This window comes from Melospiza melodia, chromosome 9, assembly GCF_035770615.1.
Source record: "Melospiza melodia melodia isolate bMelMel2 chromosome 9, bMelMel2.pri, whole genome shotgun sequence".
NCBI lineage: Eukaryota > Metazoa > Chordata > Aves > Passeriformes > Passerellidae > Melospiza > Melospiza melodia.
In genome coordinates, this window is record NC_086202.1 from 3550936 (window position 1) to 3568082 (window position 17147).

A 17147-nucleotide genomic window follows, 5' to 3' on the forward strand; every position below is an offset into this window, starting at 1 on the left:
AAATGTGTCCCACACTTAGAAATTATCTCCTGAACATAAACAGGGGGCAGTGGAAAATGCAGGCTCCCTTTTCCCCTGTGCACAGGAACTGTGAGACCAAAATTCCGCTTGAACAACATGGAAAAAAAGGGAATTGGATGTGCACCTGTGCCCAGACAAATGTTTGGGTTAGGTTCCAAACAGAATCTATCTGCCAAAAAGGATAAGAAAAATTGATTGAAACCTCTAATTGCTTTACAAGTTGCCATAATAAATTATGTATTAATGTAAATTATTTCATGGGAAAAGAACGTAGAGGAAACTTGAGCAGAAGGATCATGCATTATGTATAAAAAGGAACTGTAAAAATATTATAGCAGCACATTTGTGTCGCTGTAGTTAAAGTTGTGTCAGCGTTTTGGTTTTACACCCTTCTCTGTGGTTATGGGTGGCCAGTAAAATTTACTCTGTGTCACCAGAGGGGCACAGCAGTCATTTGAAAAGCCCAGGACCATCACTGAATTGTCTGATGTGTCTGTGGGTGCTCCTGGAGCTCAGCCTTTGAAAACCTGGCTGTGGTGCTCTGAGGGTGGATCCTGTTCTCTGTGGAGCAGTGCAGAGCTCTCAAGGATGGAGAACAACACTCATGTCCCCAGTTTTGGGCTGTGACTCCAGTCCATGAGCACCATGAGGGTTTGTTTGATGTGGAGAAGATTTTGTGAGAGAACAGCTGGGTTTTGTTGAGATATCAATGTTTATCTTTGCAGTTCTGAGTCAAAATCCAGAAGTAAGATGCTGTTTCATCTGGGGACACCAACAGCCAAGAAGGACCTGTTTAAGCAGGGCAGGAGCCCCTCAGGCTGCACTTACAGCGTGCTCTGGTTGTCCCTTTGTTCTCCAACAGGCAAAGGAGAGTTTTCCAGCCAGGCAGTTCAGTTGCAGACCAAGGGCTCTCATGGTGGGTTTTATCCTGGAACAAATTGCTGCCTCAGGGTAAACCAGGCTGAGGTTTGTAGTTTAAAGAAAATTAATACATGTTTAACTGCAGCAGAATTAATGTCTCCAGTGCAATTATCGTTATCAACGTGCGCAGGATGGAACTTTTAGTCCTTAAAAACTGAGCAGAAAACCAGCTGCTTTTCCTCACTAAGGCTTTCCAGAGCTCTTTAATTATACCCTCGGCCTTTAGCCTACTCAATTTTCAATTTTTTTCAGGGCAACCTGCTTCCTACTTGCACTGAAAACCCATTTTCTGGGCTATGTGGCATTTTGGGACTGGTCAGTGATGGCTGGGGACTCGGAGGGACCGGGTTGTGCCAGCTCACATTGTGCAAGGGGAAAAGCAAATAACCTCAAGCTGGGGCTGGGGATAGTGGTGCTTGTACCATTTTCTTTGCCAGGTTTGGAAGATTTATAGCTGTTTGTGCTGAAGCAGGGGTGAAAGAGGAAGGTGTCCCGTATCCTCCTCACCAAGGCCTTTTGTACAGTCTCCGGCCAGAGGATCGTGGCAGCTTGCCATGAAAAATCGGCTTCTATTTCTGTTTCTTTTGTCTGCTGACCTGACCCAAGAAATGTCTCTGCTGGCAGCATAGTACAGAGGAAAAATAATAAAGATCTAAACATAGATGGAGTTGTCTAGAGCAGATTTCTCACTTTTCATTGTGTTTATTAAAATGAGGAGAGCAACAGTTGAAATGCCGTGCGGTTCCTGCGGGCAGAGCCAGGCTGTTTGTGGCTGGAGCTGTTAGGGCAGCAGCTGGAGAAGGGAGAAATGGGAAAATCGGCCAAGAGTGGTGCAAGGGGCCCCAAATCTGACCTCCTGACTTGAAACCTTAGTCAGAAGTGTTCTGCACCGTTGCATCTTCCCTACCAGGCTGGTACCTGCAGCTGCGGGCTAGGCACAGCTTTTGATTCATCCTTCAGTTGCCTGAGTGGAAATACCCAAAAAGCCCCCAAAACATTGCCTGGTTTAGATACAATCATGTGAAACTTGGCAGCGAGGGTTCTCCAGCACGGCAGGGCTCTGTGTGCAGCCGCCACCGACAAAAACAGGCACAGGGGAGAGGCTGTTGGCTGATGACTTTTTTCCACTGCAGCAGCTGGCGGGGTTGTCCTGCCATGGTTTTCCTGCTGAGTGTTGAAGGTGTATCTGCAAAGAGCCCCGTCCTTTGCAGGGCAGCCCAGCCCTGAGGGTGCTTTGCTTTATTCTTTTGCTGTCAGTGGGATGTGTGTGGGAATGAGATCATGCTCTTTAATCTCCTCTTCCACCATGGCTGTCCATGGAAAGATGGGGAAGGGTCTGGAGGACAAGTCTGATAAAAAGAGCTGAGGGAGATGAGAGGGCTCAGCCTGGAGAAAAGGAGGCTCTGGGGGCACCTTCTCACTGTCCACAACTCCCTGACAGGAGGGTGCAGCCAGGTGGACATTCCTTCCAGGTAAAAAAGCAATAAAACAAGAGGAAACTGCCTGAAGTTGCACCAAGGGAGGTTTAGATTGGATTTTAGGGAAAGGGCTGTCGAGGCCTAGGCAGTGGTGGAGTTCCCATCCCTGGAGGAATTTAAAAGCCATGTGGACATGGCCCCTGGGGACATGGGTTAGTGGTGGCCTTGGCAGAGCTGGGTTAATGATTGGACTCAATGATCCCAGAAGGCTTTTCCAACCTCAGCCATCCCGTGATTCCATGTTTTTTAAATTCAGCTGTAAATTCAGGCAATTGTCAGTTGTGGAGCCCAGGACAAACCACACAGATCTGAGACATGATTTAGCACAGAGATAACCAATAGCCACAACATTTTACACCACTCAATTCCCCTTAGCTAGTGCAACCTGGAATATTCAGAGGCATGTTTTTATCTTCTTCTAGCAGTTTTGCTCCTGCTGGGACTGTCACTTTGTCTCTCTCTCCATCTACACCACACAACCCACTCTGCTGGCAGTTCAGGAAACCATATTCCAAGAGTTAATTAATTTGTACTGGAAAAGGTCCCATATGCTACTCTTTTTGTTTATGGACATAGAAAGCGAGTCGCAGAATTAATTAACGCTAATGCCTGTGCGTGTGTGTTGTTTTTTGGTTTTTTTTTTTCCTTTCTTTTCTCCTTTCTGAACCAGAAAATGACAGATGGAGAGATCTCAGCAGGAAATGTCCACTCCAGCTCGAGCAGCCGGGCGCCAGCATCTGGGACTGCCTGTCGGACAAGGGCGAGGAGGGCTCGCGCTGGCCCAGGGACACGGCCGGCACCTGCTCTGTCACCAACCTGATCAAGGAGCTGAGCCTCAGCGACCCCCATGGCCACCCCTCCGCCCCTCCCAGCAAGCGCCAGTGCCGCTCCCTGTCCTTCTCCGATGAGATGTCGGGCTGTGGGACCTCCTGGAGGCCCCTGGGCTCCAAGGTGTGGACGCCGGTGGAGAAGAGGCGCTGCTACAGCGGCGGCAGCGTGCAGCGCTACTCCAACGGCTTCGCCACCATGCAGAGGAGCTCCAGCTTCAGCCTGCCCGCCCGCTCCAACCCGCTGTGCGGCGGGCAGCCCAGGAGATCGGCTGCTGGAGGGCACGGGGGAGACAGGGTGGACATCCAGAGGTCCCTGTCCTGCTCGCACGAGCGCTTCTCGTGCTCGGAGTACGGCGCGCCCTCGGCCTGCAGCACGCCCGCCTCCACGCCCGAGCTGGGCCGCCGCGCCGCCGGCCTGGCCCGCAGCCGCTCCCAGCCCTGCGTCCTCAACGACAAAAAGGTGGGCATCAAGCGCAGGAGGCCCGAGGAGGTCCAGGAGGAGCGGCCCTCGCTGGACCTCGCCAAGATGACCCAGGTAAGAGGTGGTGGGGCTGTCCCTGTGAGGGGCTCAGGTGTTCTCAGGAGCCTTCAGCGTCCTCCAGGGTGGGTGGCGTGAAGTGTGATGTGGATGTTATGGGGAAACACATCCTGCTGGCCAGGCGGAATAACCCCTTCCCTTCTAAATGGACCTCTTTGGCAAATTCATGCGGTTCTCTTCTCTTTGCACACCAAGTGCACCATGTTGTCATTTCCTTCTGACATTGGTTTTGAGCAGGAATATGTTAAACCCCACGTTTTTGAGTTCAGGGGAGAGGAGCCTCGGGCCTGCCATGGTGAGATGAAGGCAGCACCCCAAGGCCCCCAGCCTTGGCTTGTCAGGTGTTGAATTCTTACTGCTACAGGCTTTACTTGCGCTTAGGCTCTGTAATTTTCCACTCTAGAGATGTTATCATGTTTCATTTTCAGTTGCAAACACAGAGCACAACCTCCCTCTTCCATCTGCTGCTCAGAGCCAGATAACAGACCTGAAGCGCAAATCAGGGAGGACTTTGCTCTTTGGTCCTCTCCCTGCTGGACCAATGACTGGACATCAGCAGGAGACAGAGCAAGAGGCTGCATTGAAGGACAACCTTTCCCTTCCACGTTCATAAGATTTCTTGCAGTTTTATGATTTGACATTTCCCACATCAATAGTTTTCAGTCACAAAGTCAATGACACGTCAGCTCAGTGAGGAATGGAGATAATGGGGGGTGTGAAGGCCCCAGGGCTCTCACTGTGGGAGCAGGGGTGCCCTGGCCACATCCCAGGGTGGGCTGTCACCTTCTGCTGGCCTTAAAAATTCCCCCATGGTTTCAGTTCCATGGGATCACTTGCAGTGCTTCATCCCAGAGTCACCTGTGTTGGGAGTGTCTGCCCTAAAGGGTTTTTGTAGTGCTGGGGCCAGCAAAGCCTGTATGGTGCAAGGCATCCCCTTGTTTTCTGCAGGGAAACTGCTGGGAGAAGTTCACCATATGGGTGAGATCCAACATTGTGTGTGCATTTTCCTCTTACAAGAACATGATATTTTATGGTGTTCTGAGCTTTGCAGTGCAGTGGGTGTTTGAAGGAGTGTAGCGGTATTGGAGGAAGAGATCATCTTTTTCTCCTCCAGAGGAGCTTGGAAGATAAAAAGGGTGAAGAAGTCACATATTTGGGTGAGATCAGGCAAAAAACATGAGGATTGCTCTTGTCTTTTCATAAATCACAGCAACAACATTTATTATGCCAAGCTAATTTTATTAGATAGTAAACTGGATGGACAGTCAAAACCACATACATGGGTTGTTATACTTTACTAGCCACAGGATGGAATAGCACAACTGCCCTCTGGTTCTCTCTGTACAAGCAGACAAGCATCATTTCACTTCCCTGGAAGTGTTCAAGGCCTCGTTGGACGGGGCTTGGGACAACCAAATCCAGTGGAAGGCGTTCCTGTCCATGGCAGAGGGTGGAATGAGATGGGCTTTAGGGACCCTTTCAGTCCAGACCATTCTGTGGTTGTCTGGTATGATGGAAGGGAAGGAGGAGACTGTCCAGGCTCTGGCTGGACAGACCTTTGTTGCCCTGTGAGGATGTTCTGAGGCAGCTTCTCCATTGCATCAGCCCAATGTTTGTTGGCTGATTTGAAAAAATGGGCTTGGCCTAGGAGATCTCGAGGGTCAGCAGGAGCTTCCCTTCCCCTCCAATGGATGCTGAGGCCAGGCACGTGTTTTTAATTTGGATGGCCATGGCTTTGACATGGGTGGGTGATCCAAAGATGACAAAAAATCCAATCACTTGGATGTCCAAAAGCAGCTCAGTCCATGTTCCTGGAAAACCCTCAGCTTGAGGAACAGTTGTGTTTTCTCTGGCTGCTGTCCCCCACATCAAAACACCTTCCAAAGTGAGAAAGCAATGCCTGAACGCTCAGTGTTGGGGTGGTTCAACCTCTGGGAGAAGTGATACCACAAGGAAAGGCTCAGAAGCTCCACACTGTGTGGCACAAGCTCTGTGGGAATGGGGAAGGGGTTGCCTGGTTCAGCATCTCTCCTAACGTCCGTGGGCAGCCCCTCTCCCAGCCCCTGCCATCCCTCTGCTCCAGGCTGGGTGGCCGGAGCCGCTGCCGAACGCCCAGCGGTTGCTACAACCAACAACCAACAACAGCATCACTAAGGAACTCCCCAGTGGGACCCAGTCCAAGCAGCTCCCATGGATATTTTCAGTTTCCAGGCAGGAAACCCAGCCAGGCTCAGGTGCCCGTGGCAGCGGGTGAATCCCCAAGGCAGGGCTGTGCTGCTGGGTGTGGGGCGGCAGGGCTGGAGCAGAGTAGGAAGAAAGGGGTTGGGCTCGATGACCTTGAAGGTCTCTTCCAACTTTGTGATTCTGTGAAAGCAGAGCTGTGCAAGGGCCAGGGTTTCAGAGCTGAGAGCTTGTGGAGAGCAGCACTGGCAGGCAGTTCTTGGCGTGGGAGGACTGGCACAGAGGGACGAGCAGGATGAGGCAAGTCACGGGGAGCATTCTTGTCTTTGGTGGGGCACGGTCAGAGCCCTCCCTGGGATGGGAAAGTCAGGAAAACCAACTAATTCCTGGTGGGGAATAAATGTGCTCGAGAAAACTCTGCACATTTGGGCATCTCCCAGGCTGCTTTTAATGCTTCCAGCCCAGGAGATGCAAAATGGGGTGATTTCAGAGGAAGAGCTGAAATAATGACAAGTGTCTGTTTGGCTGCATGCGTGCTCAAGTCTGGGTTTGTATGGGGTAGAAACACCTCGTGTGCAGTGGGCAAAGCAAAGGACAGCCAAAGTGTCCAGAATGGACTTTCCAAATATCCACAAAGTACTCACTTTTCAGATGGGGAAACTGAGACATAGGGTTTTCCCTGAGTCCCTGAGTGCTGTTGTCAAAGTGGGAACTGAGCTTTGAGGTGCTGGGTACTGAATCAGCATCTGGCTCTGGCAGCAGATTGGTTAATTTTTCACTTGTGCTGGTAACCACGTGTGTTTGTAGGCCTGAAACCTGGTACCATAATCAAAATAAAAATAATTTGACCTGAAAGAAATGTTTTCTTCATATTGGGAGGGATATTTAGGCCAGGCAGGAGGGGAGGGAGCCGCTCCTGGAAGCAATTACATGGCTACATAACTGGGCTAATTAAGAGAGAAAACTAAATGTTGAAGTTAAGCTGGCAGGGAGAATACTTAGGAAAATATTGCCTTTCATTCCTCAAAATCCTGGTTGTGTCTCTTCTGTCTGCAATTCCCATAGCCCAGAGAGGCAAGGTGAGCCCATATCCCTCCCTTTATTATTTGCTCATATGGCACCAAACCAGACAGGCTTCAACTTTGGGCAGAAACCAAACCCTGCACATGGTTGTCATTGAAATAGCAACAATTTTAAAAAGCCACAGGCACCAGGACAATCCTTCTGCTCCTTTTAAATGCACATGAACTCTTTGCCTTGTGCTTCTTTGCCTTCAAACTGGGAGTGATCAGGGGGGTCTCAGTCAGGTGAGTGGGTGACAATGAGGTGTCATTTAATTATCCAAGCCCAGAAGCAGGTGAGGTGGGAAGAAGCTGGTTTCTATCTTCACCCCAGGCAAGGAGAGTTTGGGTGCCTGGCCTGGCATCTCTGACTTCCTCAACATGAGGATATGAACCATCCTCTCATTTCAGCATAGGGTTTGGGCTTGCTTTCCACCCTCAGCTTTTATTCCTCCTTTCCACATGAAGCACAAGCCCAAGGAGGGCACATCCCACCTCCCTGAGCCCAGCAGTTGTTCTGGCAGAGTGGTAATGAATCTCCTCACGGCTTGCTCTCCTTCCCAGCACAGTGCTCTTGGCCTCACAGCCCCTGGGACTGTGTCTGTAGGTGCAGGCCAGGTCAGAAATGGTTGGGATCAGATTTTTCCATGAATTAGGAGGTTTTTCAAAGAGCTGGTTTTCCTTTTTCTGATGTGGGTGCATCTAAAATAAACAGGAAATTAAAAGTGTCACAAAGGTGACAGGAGGTTTCTTAGACCCCAGGAGTCCTCCCAGCTGGGCTGATTTTGGCAGGAATGAGTGGTTTTACCCTTTGCAAGTCACTCAGAGAAGCATCTGGGGGAATTAGGTGAGAAGATGGATTTTCTAAAATAAAACCACACTCTGCCAGGGATGCTGTGTGGTGGAGAGACACCCGCTGGGTTTTCCTCCCCCGTGGTCTGGTGGATTCTTCTCCAGAGGAACTTGGCACGTCCCACCTCCACATCTGCTGCTTTCTGACATCCTGGTGTGAACATTTCCTGGGATCTCAGGCATTGTGTACTGAAACATCTCGTGGCAGCACAAACATTGGGTTTGGTGGCTTGGCTGAGTCATTGACGGGAAGCTGAGCCATAGGCCAGCCCTGATCTTGGTGTGTGCAATTGCCTTCCTTCACACAGGCTCTGGGCAGCTGCAGGGGACACATGACACATCTCCCACACCAGGGACTGCCACCCTCAGTGGGAATTTGCAATAATCCCCAGCTGTGGCCACGCAAGCCCTCGCTATCTCTTCCCCATTCTGCTTCCTGCTGTCTGAAATTTTGATGTGGTGGTCACGGAGAGATTTCAGTTTGTGTTAGGATGGTTCCAAACACAGCTATCCTTTATACAGATGTGGTTTTTAAATGGGTAATTTATTTTTATATCTGTGTTTTTATAGATATATGTTTATACATATATATTTAAATTTTTAAGGCCAGGCTAGATACAGCTTGGAGCAGCCTGGTCTAGGAGAAAGTGTCCCTGCCCAAGTCAGAGTTGGAATGTGATGGTCTTTGAAGTTCCTTCCAAGTCAAACCATTCTATTTTTCTAATTTTTCTAATGTATATATGTATTTGTTCAACCCAGCCATGTTCCCTGCAGCACAAACCCTAGACAGGAGTAGCCCTGGCTGGAAATGGAGGGTGGTGCTGGAGAGTTTGAAAATACAACTTTCCCTGAAAAGAAAGGCACAAATATCTCAGTGGCATGTAAGGCTTTGCACTGCTGACAGGAATTGTCAGATGTGATGAGATACTGGTTCCTCCCAGCTGTAGAATCTATCTATTGGTAGCAAATGAAGACTTGGAGGTGGCTCTTTTGCCCCATTTCTGATTGCTCTTCAAGGTTTTAGTCCCTCTGTGAGCCTTCAGAGAAGTTGCAGTTTGAAGAACTACATCTGTCTCAACAAATGTTGTACTCCTGGTCTTTTCCTCCTGAGTTTTCTCTAAAATCCATTTAATTTTCTACAAAGGTTGTACCCATGAACACTGAGGATTCCCAGGCAGCTGTCAAAGCATTTCTCCTCTGTGAAGCTCTGTAATTATGTAATGTTTGCAGTGTATGAGACAGAGAGTAGTACTCTAGAATAAACAAAGCAATTAAAATACAATATTGCTCTGCATCTCCATGGCTTATGGAGAGCATCTCATGGTCATGACTTCACAATTTCTTCTCTGTGAGGGATGGGTGCTGGCAGCAGTGGGCACAGCTGAGGAGGAGGTGAGGGTGAAGCCCTGGGTGTGCCTGCTGAGGGTGAGCTACAGAGAGGACTTTGTGCCTGTTGTGGGAAGGGTCTGGACACAAGGGGACCATTGACGTTGTTCCCTGGACAGACAGAGCCTTTCATGGGTGACTTCACTGCCCTGCCAGGAGCACGTGCCTTCAGAGGATGGAGTCATCTGCACCAGGGATCACAGGAGCATCCCCTGAAATGAGGATGTGTGTTCCTTATGGTTTGCAGCTAAAATCAGTTAAAATCAGCTCCAGCCTGGGCTGGAGATCCAGAGGGTGTCCAGATACAGCTCAGAGTGTAATGCTTGTGGTGGTTGGGAGCCTGGCTGGCCCCTCTGCCTTGTTTTCCCTTCCAAACTTAGGAATGCTGGCAGTTTCCATGAGGATGCAGGCACAAAGGAGTTTGTACACTCCCAGGGCTGAAACAAGCAGCTCGCCAGTTTGAAATGATTCAGGCTGGTCTTGGCACTGAGTGGGAAGAAATTTCAAACTGCAGGGTGGGAGAAGGGACCTCTCCTCTCTGAGCACCCAGGTTTTCCCTTGAGGGGTAAAAATCTCTAATTTTCACATAAGAAGATTTTCTGTTTAAATTTTGGCACCTTTCAGGCTTGCTGGAGAGGGCAGGAGAGGTGGCAGTGATCTTGGTTGGCGTCAGCACCTACTTGAGCCGGTGACAAATATTTCCAAATGCAGTGATAGGCAAAAAACTGGAGGTTTTAAATTCCATATGTATCCCAGGAAATAGTTTGCTATTGATGTAACTTCTGAGAGAGATTCCAGCTTCCAAGCCCCAGTGTTTTTTAAATAAACAGGAATGAGAGTCTGCAAAGGTCAGTTTGTGGCTTGGTGGGAAAAAGCCTTTGGGCGAGGATCAAAAGAAACTGGTTTGAAGGTGGGAGGGACACCTTCCACTATTCCATGTGGCTCCAAGCCCCAAAAGTCCAGCCTGGCCTTGGACACTTCCAGGGATCCAGGGCAGCCACAGCTTCTCTGGGCATGCTGTGCCAGAGCCTCCCACCCTCACAGGGAAGGATTCCTTCCCAAAATCCCATTTAACCCTACCCGTAAGGCATTCCCCCTTATCCTGTCACTAAAGTCCCTCTCCAGCTCCAGTTCAGCACCCTCAGGCACAGGAGGGGGCTCCAAGGTCTCTCCCAGTTTCATCCCATTCCATCTCCTGCTCCTGGCTGGATCTCCTGCCCTTGCCTCCATCCTCCATCCCCTGCTCCCAGCTCTACCACAAGGCCCAGGGATGCAGAGCTGAGTGCTGCACTCACATGGGAGGACAGGGCTGGGAACACAAACAAAGCTTGGCAGTGTCTGTCCCAAAGATGGACAAAATCCAATTGTATCCCGAGGATGCACATCTGATTCACCACGTGCTCATTAACCCTCCATCCCCAGGCTTGTGTGTGCTCTGTGACTCCAAAAAGCAGCTTTTGGAAAGCACAGGGATTCAGTCCTGAAGGAGTCAGCATGCTCAAAAGTGGCATTTTGGCTCAAAAAAGCCAAAAGGGATTTTTGATGATGGTTTACAAAAAAAACCCCAGCACTCTAGGAGGTAGTGGGAGTTACTTGGAACCACTTCCTTGCAAAAACCTCCCAAAGCATTTGAGGAAGGCAAAGCATTTCAGGAAATGGTGCTAAATAAGTAAATAATAAATAAATAAGGGCCCTTCATTTTTCCTTTCCAGACAAAGATGCTCAGGGTTAGCCTGAGGCTGAGGCTGTGACAGAAAAATGAGGTGTATTTTTAGTCTGCATTGGATTTGCAGGAGGTCTTGGCAGGTGGGGGCAGTGGGTGCAGGTGCCACACACTCTGGATTTTTGGTCATCCACAATGTTATTTTATCCCTTTATTTGCTGGTATTCTCTTTTCACTACTGCTGAAACAGTGACATGAAGTTTGGTTTTAATTTTTATAAGGTCCTGCCTTATCATTTAGACCCTGAAGTGAGAACCACAGCGACACAACAGAAATGTTACATCTGTGCTGAAAATTATGAAGTACGGAAATGGAATAGGGGCTGAGAAAAAAAAATAAATAATTCCATATTAGTGATGTTTCATCCTACCCTGGGACAAGTCAAATCAATGAATTTCCCCGAGGATGAGCCACTCCAAATCCTGGGGTTTTGGCAGCTCTGGGGACAGGTCAGGCTCAGGTTCCCCCTTTTCCACTGAAATCCATGGCACTGCAAAGCCACCAGTGGGAGAGCAGCCCTGCCACTGTCCCCACTGGGCTCCTGGCACTGCTGAGTGCCTTGGCAGGAGGGGCCTTGTTGGTTTTTGTTTTTTTTTAATTTTTGTTAGTGTTAGAGATGGTATTTTGTAGGTTTACATGTTTATTATTTTTATTTATGAGTTGTGATTTTTTTTAGTATTTTATTAATAAGCTAGAAAATAGTTAGCTATTTTTATATAAGGTTTTTAAAGTTAAATTATTTAACTAATAAATGATACTTAAACTATTTTAATTTTAATTTAATAATTATTTGAAGTTTGTAATGTGGATTTTTTTGTTTAATTATAAAATATTATTTAAACTTATGAAGAAGAAAGTGAATAAGAAAGAGTAGTTATTGTCTTAAATTTTTTATTTTACTTTTATATATATTAATATATTTTAAAACTTTAAGTTTTCTATTTAGTGCTATTATATTCTAATTAAATTATACACTTTTAATCATAGTGTTGTTAATTAATTTTGGAAGTTTACTCTATGGCTTTGGAGGAAATCTAGTGTTTTGTTGCAGGTTAGAGTCTGTTAGTACAGAAAGTTTTAAATTCTCAGGGCTCTAACAGGACCTGCAGTGCTCAAGGGATCTGGATCCCCAGAGAATGCAGAGAAGGAGGCAGAGGTGAAAACCTGTGAAGGGCAACCTGTAAATAAATAAATACAGTGATCACTAATGACCTGTCTGAGCAAATGGATTTTTCCAGCTCATAGCAAAGGGTTTGGTGTCTGTTAGGGAAAATATTTGTTCTTGGCAGGAAATGAGGGTTTCCTCCAAGTATTGTTGTGAATAGGAAAGGGTTGGAAGGCTGTGCTAGGCCTGGGTCCCCACATGTGGGAGGCTGTGGATGCTGTGGGATGCTGTGCTCAGGTGGGACAGTGGAGCCCCAGAGTGGGTTTCACTACTCTCTGATTCCCTGCATTGCTGGATTTCTCTGTGATTGCTGGGATTTGTCTCTCCAGCCTCTCCCTGGGGCTCTGTAGCACCAGAGAAATTCCCACTGGTGGGTCACACATCAGCTTTTGCTTTTGCACTTGTGGAATCTCCCTGAACATCCTCAGTGTCAATGAGACAGATACATACTCCAGAGACAGAGTGGAGCTGTGAGTAAACCCAAATTATCTCCACTGCTCCGAGGGCAGCATCAGAACTAATGGCTTAAAGCCTCCTTGTTGCTTTTTTGGTTTTGTTTGTTTAATACTGTGGTCTGAAGTGGCTTGGAAGGATAACAGACATTTCTGAGCCTGCTCATGAAAGCTGGTTTTCACACCAAACAGAATTAAAGCAAAATTATCTGCTAAAACTTTGAATGCCTGTTGCAAAATGAGGATTAGGGCTGAGGAAAGGTTTAGTGAGTGAGAAGGGAAAGGCTGGGAAGGCAGACCCTGAAGACCAGGGCAGAGATGTGGTACCCACTGGGGGCAGGGCAGGGAGCCATCCCCTGCTCTGGGATGCTGCTGCAAGGTTCTGTATAACCTTGGCCTGGTGGAGGCTGTGGGGCTGCCTGTGAACTACTCAATGCCTCCACAGATCCAATTTTAAAAGAAAATAGAGCAGCACATGAGTTTGAGCTCCCTGACAGGGCAGCACTGTGCCTAACCCAGCTCTGCTCTGCACCAGGCCCATGGCCTTCTTCTGCTTCTCACACCCCCATCACTGCCTCCCCTGTTTAACTTCCTCAGCTATTCCAGCATTTCTTTCCCAACACTTCAGCACTCAGAGGATTGATGAATTCAGAGAACTTCATCACTCTGAGGAGTGAAACACTTCTGTGGGAGTACAGGGTCAGTGCAAGCCCCCTGACCTTCCCCCAGAGGCAATGTTGATTTTGGAAGCCACATGGGGCAATGGTCACCAGTGCTCCTTGTGGCAAGGTGGATGTGTGTCCCTCTTTTTGGGGTGGCCAGACTGCAGCAAGGTGTGTGCTGGTGAGACTGGGGCATCACTGAGAGTGTGATGGACCTGCTGGCAAAGCTGCTCAGATGCTCCTTTGTTATAAAGAGGAGAATTGGTTATTGGAGCCTCAGGATTAAGCCATGCTTGCTGCAGCTCCCTCCCCATGTCCCTTCCATCTCCACTGCCCAGGAAACCAGCCTGGGCATGGAGTTGGAGAAGATTGTGGGTGCCTCAAAGGCAGTGCAGAGCTTTGAACCCCAGTGATGTGTTTGTGTGCGTGTGCACGGCCCAAATCACAGCAGCTGCCATCATGAAGTTCTGCAGAGTTTAAAAACCTACTCAAACCCATTTTCCAGTCTCATTTTTTCAGTCTCAAGCACCTCTCCCTCCTCCTCAGCAGCACGGATGAGCGCTTTCCCTGGCACAAACACCAAGCAGGATTTACCGTGATGAAACAACCAAAGCATTTATTATAACGATATAAAGATAACAACGCAGGCTGGAGATGTTCTACAGGAGATGTTTGCCTCAGAGAGCGATTTAAACCTGAGCCAGGCAGAGAATCCCCCAGTGGAGGTGACTTTGCTGGCTCGGGAGGGCTGGCAGAGGCTCATCATTCCCACATGGAGATCACTGCCCGCTTCCCCCTTCCCTTCTGGCACTGTGTTATTTTCAGCTTTCTGAAGCAACTGTAGCCCAGTGTGCTAACAGGAGGTGATGACAGCTTGGGAGGTAGGGCCCGTGCTGCTGACAGCTTGTAGTGTTACACCTTTTTGGGGAAATTGTGGCAATCACCTGGCAGGGTGAGGGGAAAAAAGAAAATAAAGGTGTTTGAGCCAAAGCTGTGATCCCCCCAGTGATCACAGTCCTGCTGATGTTTGTTCTGGTAGAGCCACCACGTTTGCAGGGATGTGTTTTGGGAAGAGCTCACAGCTGGGTGTTTCAGCATGGGAAAATCAGACAGGGGAACGTTGCTGAGGGATTTCTCCAGCTTGTTGTTGGGGCTCTGCATCCAACAGCCCCATCCCTGATGGGGAGGGAAAACCTGAGGAGAAGGATGGATGTGAGGGGTGAGTGGCTTCCTGCAACCTTCTCTGATTGTAGCCTTGGTCCCTGCACAGTGTGGAGCGTCACAAGACCCTGTGGGAAGGAGAAATAGCCTCAGTTTGCTCACCAGTTGATCTGGAGCAACCCTGCACCTTATTCCAAGTGACCAAGAATTTCTTATTTATGTATTTTTAGATGATTTTTCAACTACTTCCACTAGCAACACCTCATTTTCTCTCTGAGGGCTTGCCCAGCGTGCTGGATTAAGGCAGCTTTGGGAAGGGTTTGGGGAAGAAAAACCAGCACCTCAAATGGTCAAAAATGGGTCCTTGTGGTCAGTAAATGTGGTTTTGGTGTAAGGTGCATTACAGGTGCTTGCTGGGTGAAGTCAGGATGGCCAGAAACATCTCTCAAAATCCATCTGTGCTGGATTCCCCCAGTTTTCCTGTGAGCAGCAGGATTTGGGGTGCCTGATACCCCTTTTAGTCTGGCACTGGACTCCAAGGTTGTGGAGAGGCTCAAAGGGGCCCAGAACTGCCTGGCCATGGGGAACAATCACCACATTGTGCCACCAAACCTGCTCTTTGCTGGCTTCAATAGAGGACTTGACTGCCTGGTTTCTCCAGCTCAGCACCTCAGCACGTGCTAAATTCACCCCATCAATAAAAAATGAGCAAAGAACTCTGGAAGGGCTGCAGACAGACAGTGCATTGATGGTGGAGGCTGATCCACCACTGCTGGAATCCACCCATGGAATGCTGGCTTGGTGATCACCATCCTGGGGGGACCCCAGCCACTGGCAAGGTGAGCTGTGGCATTTTTTTGGCAGACAATACTGTGAAAACTTGCTTTCTGAGCTGTCAAACCTGCCTCAGGGGGAGCATCTCTGCCCAGAGAGCACCTTCTGCATGTGGCCTTCCTCCACCAGCAGCTGCTGCAGCACCAGGACCAGAATCAGAAGGGGTTTTCCATCCTCTTGCATTCCCTTGGAATGACTCCAAGGGTTGCAGTGTGTGTGGATTTGAGCAGGGAAAATGAGCCTGTTGGCTTGGTTGCCCAAGTCCCATAAAATGCAAAATTTCCCTGGAAGTCAAATAACTTCATGGCTGTTCCCTGAGATGTTGTCCGAGCTTGGAAATGTTTTTCTTTTGGATGGGAAGCATGTGCTGTCAGTGTGTTGAGTTACTCTCCAGTCTTCATCCTCCTTCATCCACCACCACAGGAATCACTCATCTCCTCTCCCACCCTCTGAGAATGCTCTATCCCACCTGTAGCAGCCCAGCATGTCCATACCTGGGTACCAAATCCTGGGAAGGGCCTGATCCAGGAGATGAGCTCGATTAAGAAGGAAAAAAATTAACATTCCCAAAAGTGCCAGAGTTTTGTTTGTAGAAGGGATTTGCACTTCTGAGAGGGCTGTTGACTTTCAGGAGACCTAGGCTGTTCAAATGCCTAAATCACTGTTGGAAATATGCTTGCAAATTTTGTGAAGTGCTTAGAAAATATTTCTACTATGTCCTTGGGCCTTCTGCAGTGGTAATTATGAGTTGTCCATTAACCACAGTGTGCAGCTCTCTGCTTGAAGCTGCTGCATGCTCAGCACCCAGAAGACAGAGGCATGGTTGGGATTAAAAAAAAATATGACCAGGATGATGTGAAGGCTGGGTGCAATTGCATACTTAGAGAACAAATGTCCTTTTTTTCACACGGCCTTGGGGTTTGTGGGTTTTTGAAGGTTTCAGAGACCGAAGGCCATATGAAATGAAGCTTCCCCCAGCTTGGGCAGTGGCCAACTCCTCCTGGGGCAGCAGGAACTTCTCTGTTTAGATAGAGCAGCCTCTGCAATGACTCTTTTTACCATGTGCATGGGGTAGAGGAGCACCCAAAGCCACTGGTCCATGGGTCCAACTCAGCACAAGGCCCTTTGATTTGTAAAGAACTGATTGGAGTGTGATGCAGAGCCCCTGCATCTCCCTTAGGGTCTCTGTAAATGGGTGACATTTGTTTACAGCCTGGGGTAATTTGTTGTGGTGGAGTTTCTCCCAGCTCACCTGGATTTGAATGAAAAAACCTTCAAGCAAACGTGCCTAATTCCTTGGGAATGCCAGTGGGGATGCTTCGGAGCAAGGTTGTGTCTCAGGCTGTGTGTTTGATCCTGAATTGGGCCAGCCAGAGCAGATAGAGGCAGTAGCCCTGTCACTCTGTGTCACCAATGCTTTGTTGGGTACTGAAGTTCTCCTGGCTCCCTCAGCTACTCCTGGTGCTCCAGATCCTTCCCTTGCTCCATTCCTCCCTCTGGATACTCTCCTGCCCCTCTTTCTTGTAATGAAAAACTGACTGGTAACAGATGAACATTTCTAGCTAGTGACGGGGCTGCCTTCCTCCCAGGGATTTATGGAATTCCCATTCAGGCCTATCCCATGGGTTGTGTCCAGAACAAATGTCTGAGAAGTGAACGCTCCATCACTCACTGGCTTGGTGAGAGGCTCCACAAGCTGCTGAGATCCTCCTCAGCCTCCTCCTGCTCAGAGCACACACTCTGCCACTGGCATGGCCTCGTGATTTCCATTGACACTCAGTCATGAGGGTTTAGTTTGTTCTTTTAAAAACCAGCCCAGGCTAAAGGCATTCCCTGGCAGGTGAGCACGCTCGTGGCCAGGCTGCATCCCTGGGAGGCTCTG

At 48.7% G+C, this 17147-nt stretch overlaps 1 protein-coding gene across 2 annotated transcripts in view; it reads left to right on the forward strand.

Annotated features, from left to right (window-relative positions):
* Window positions 1–17147, forward strand: part of FAM53B (family with sequence similarity 53 member B) — a 45080-nt gene that overhangs the window by 23519 nt on the left and 4414 nt on the right. For both annotated transcript variants that reach the window (XM_063163029.1, XM_063163030.1), the window contains one exon: window positions 3091–3785. In XM_063163029.1, coding sequence (XP_063019099.1) covers window positions 3091–3785 — 695 coding nt within the window. The remainder of the gene's footprint in view (window positions 1–3090; window positions 3786–17147) is intronic.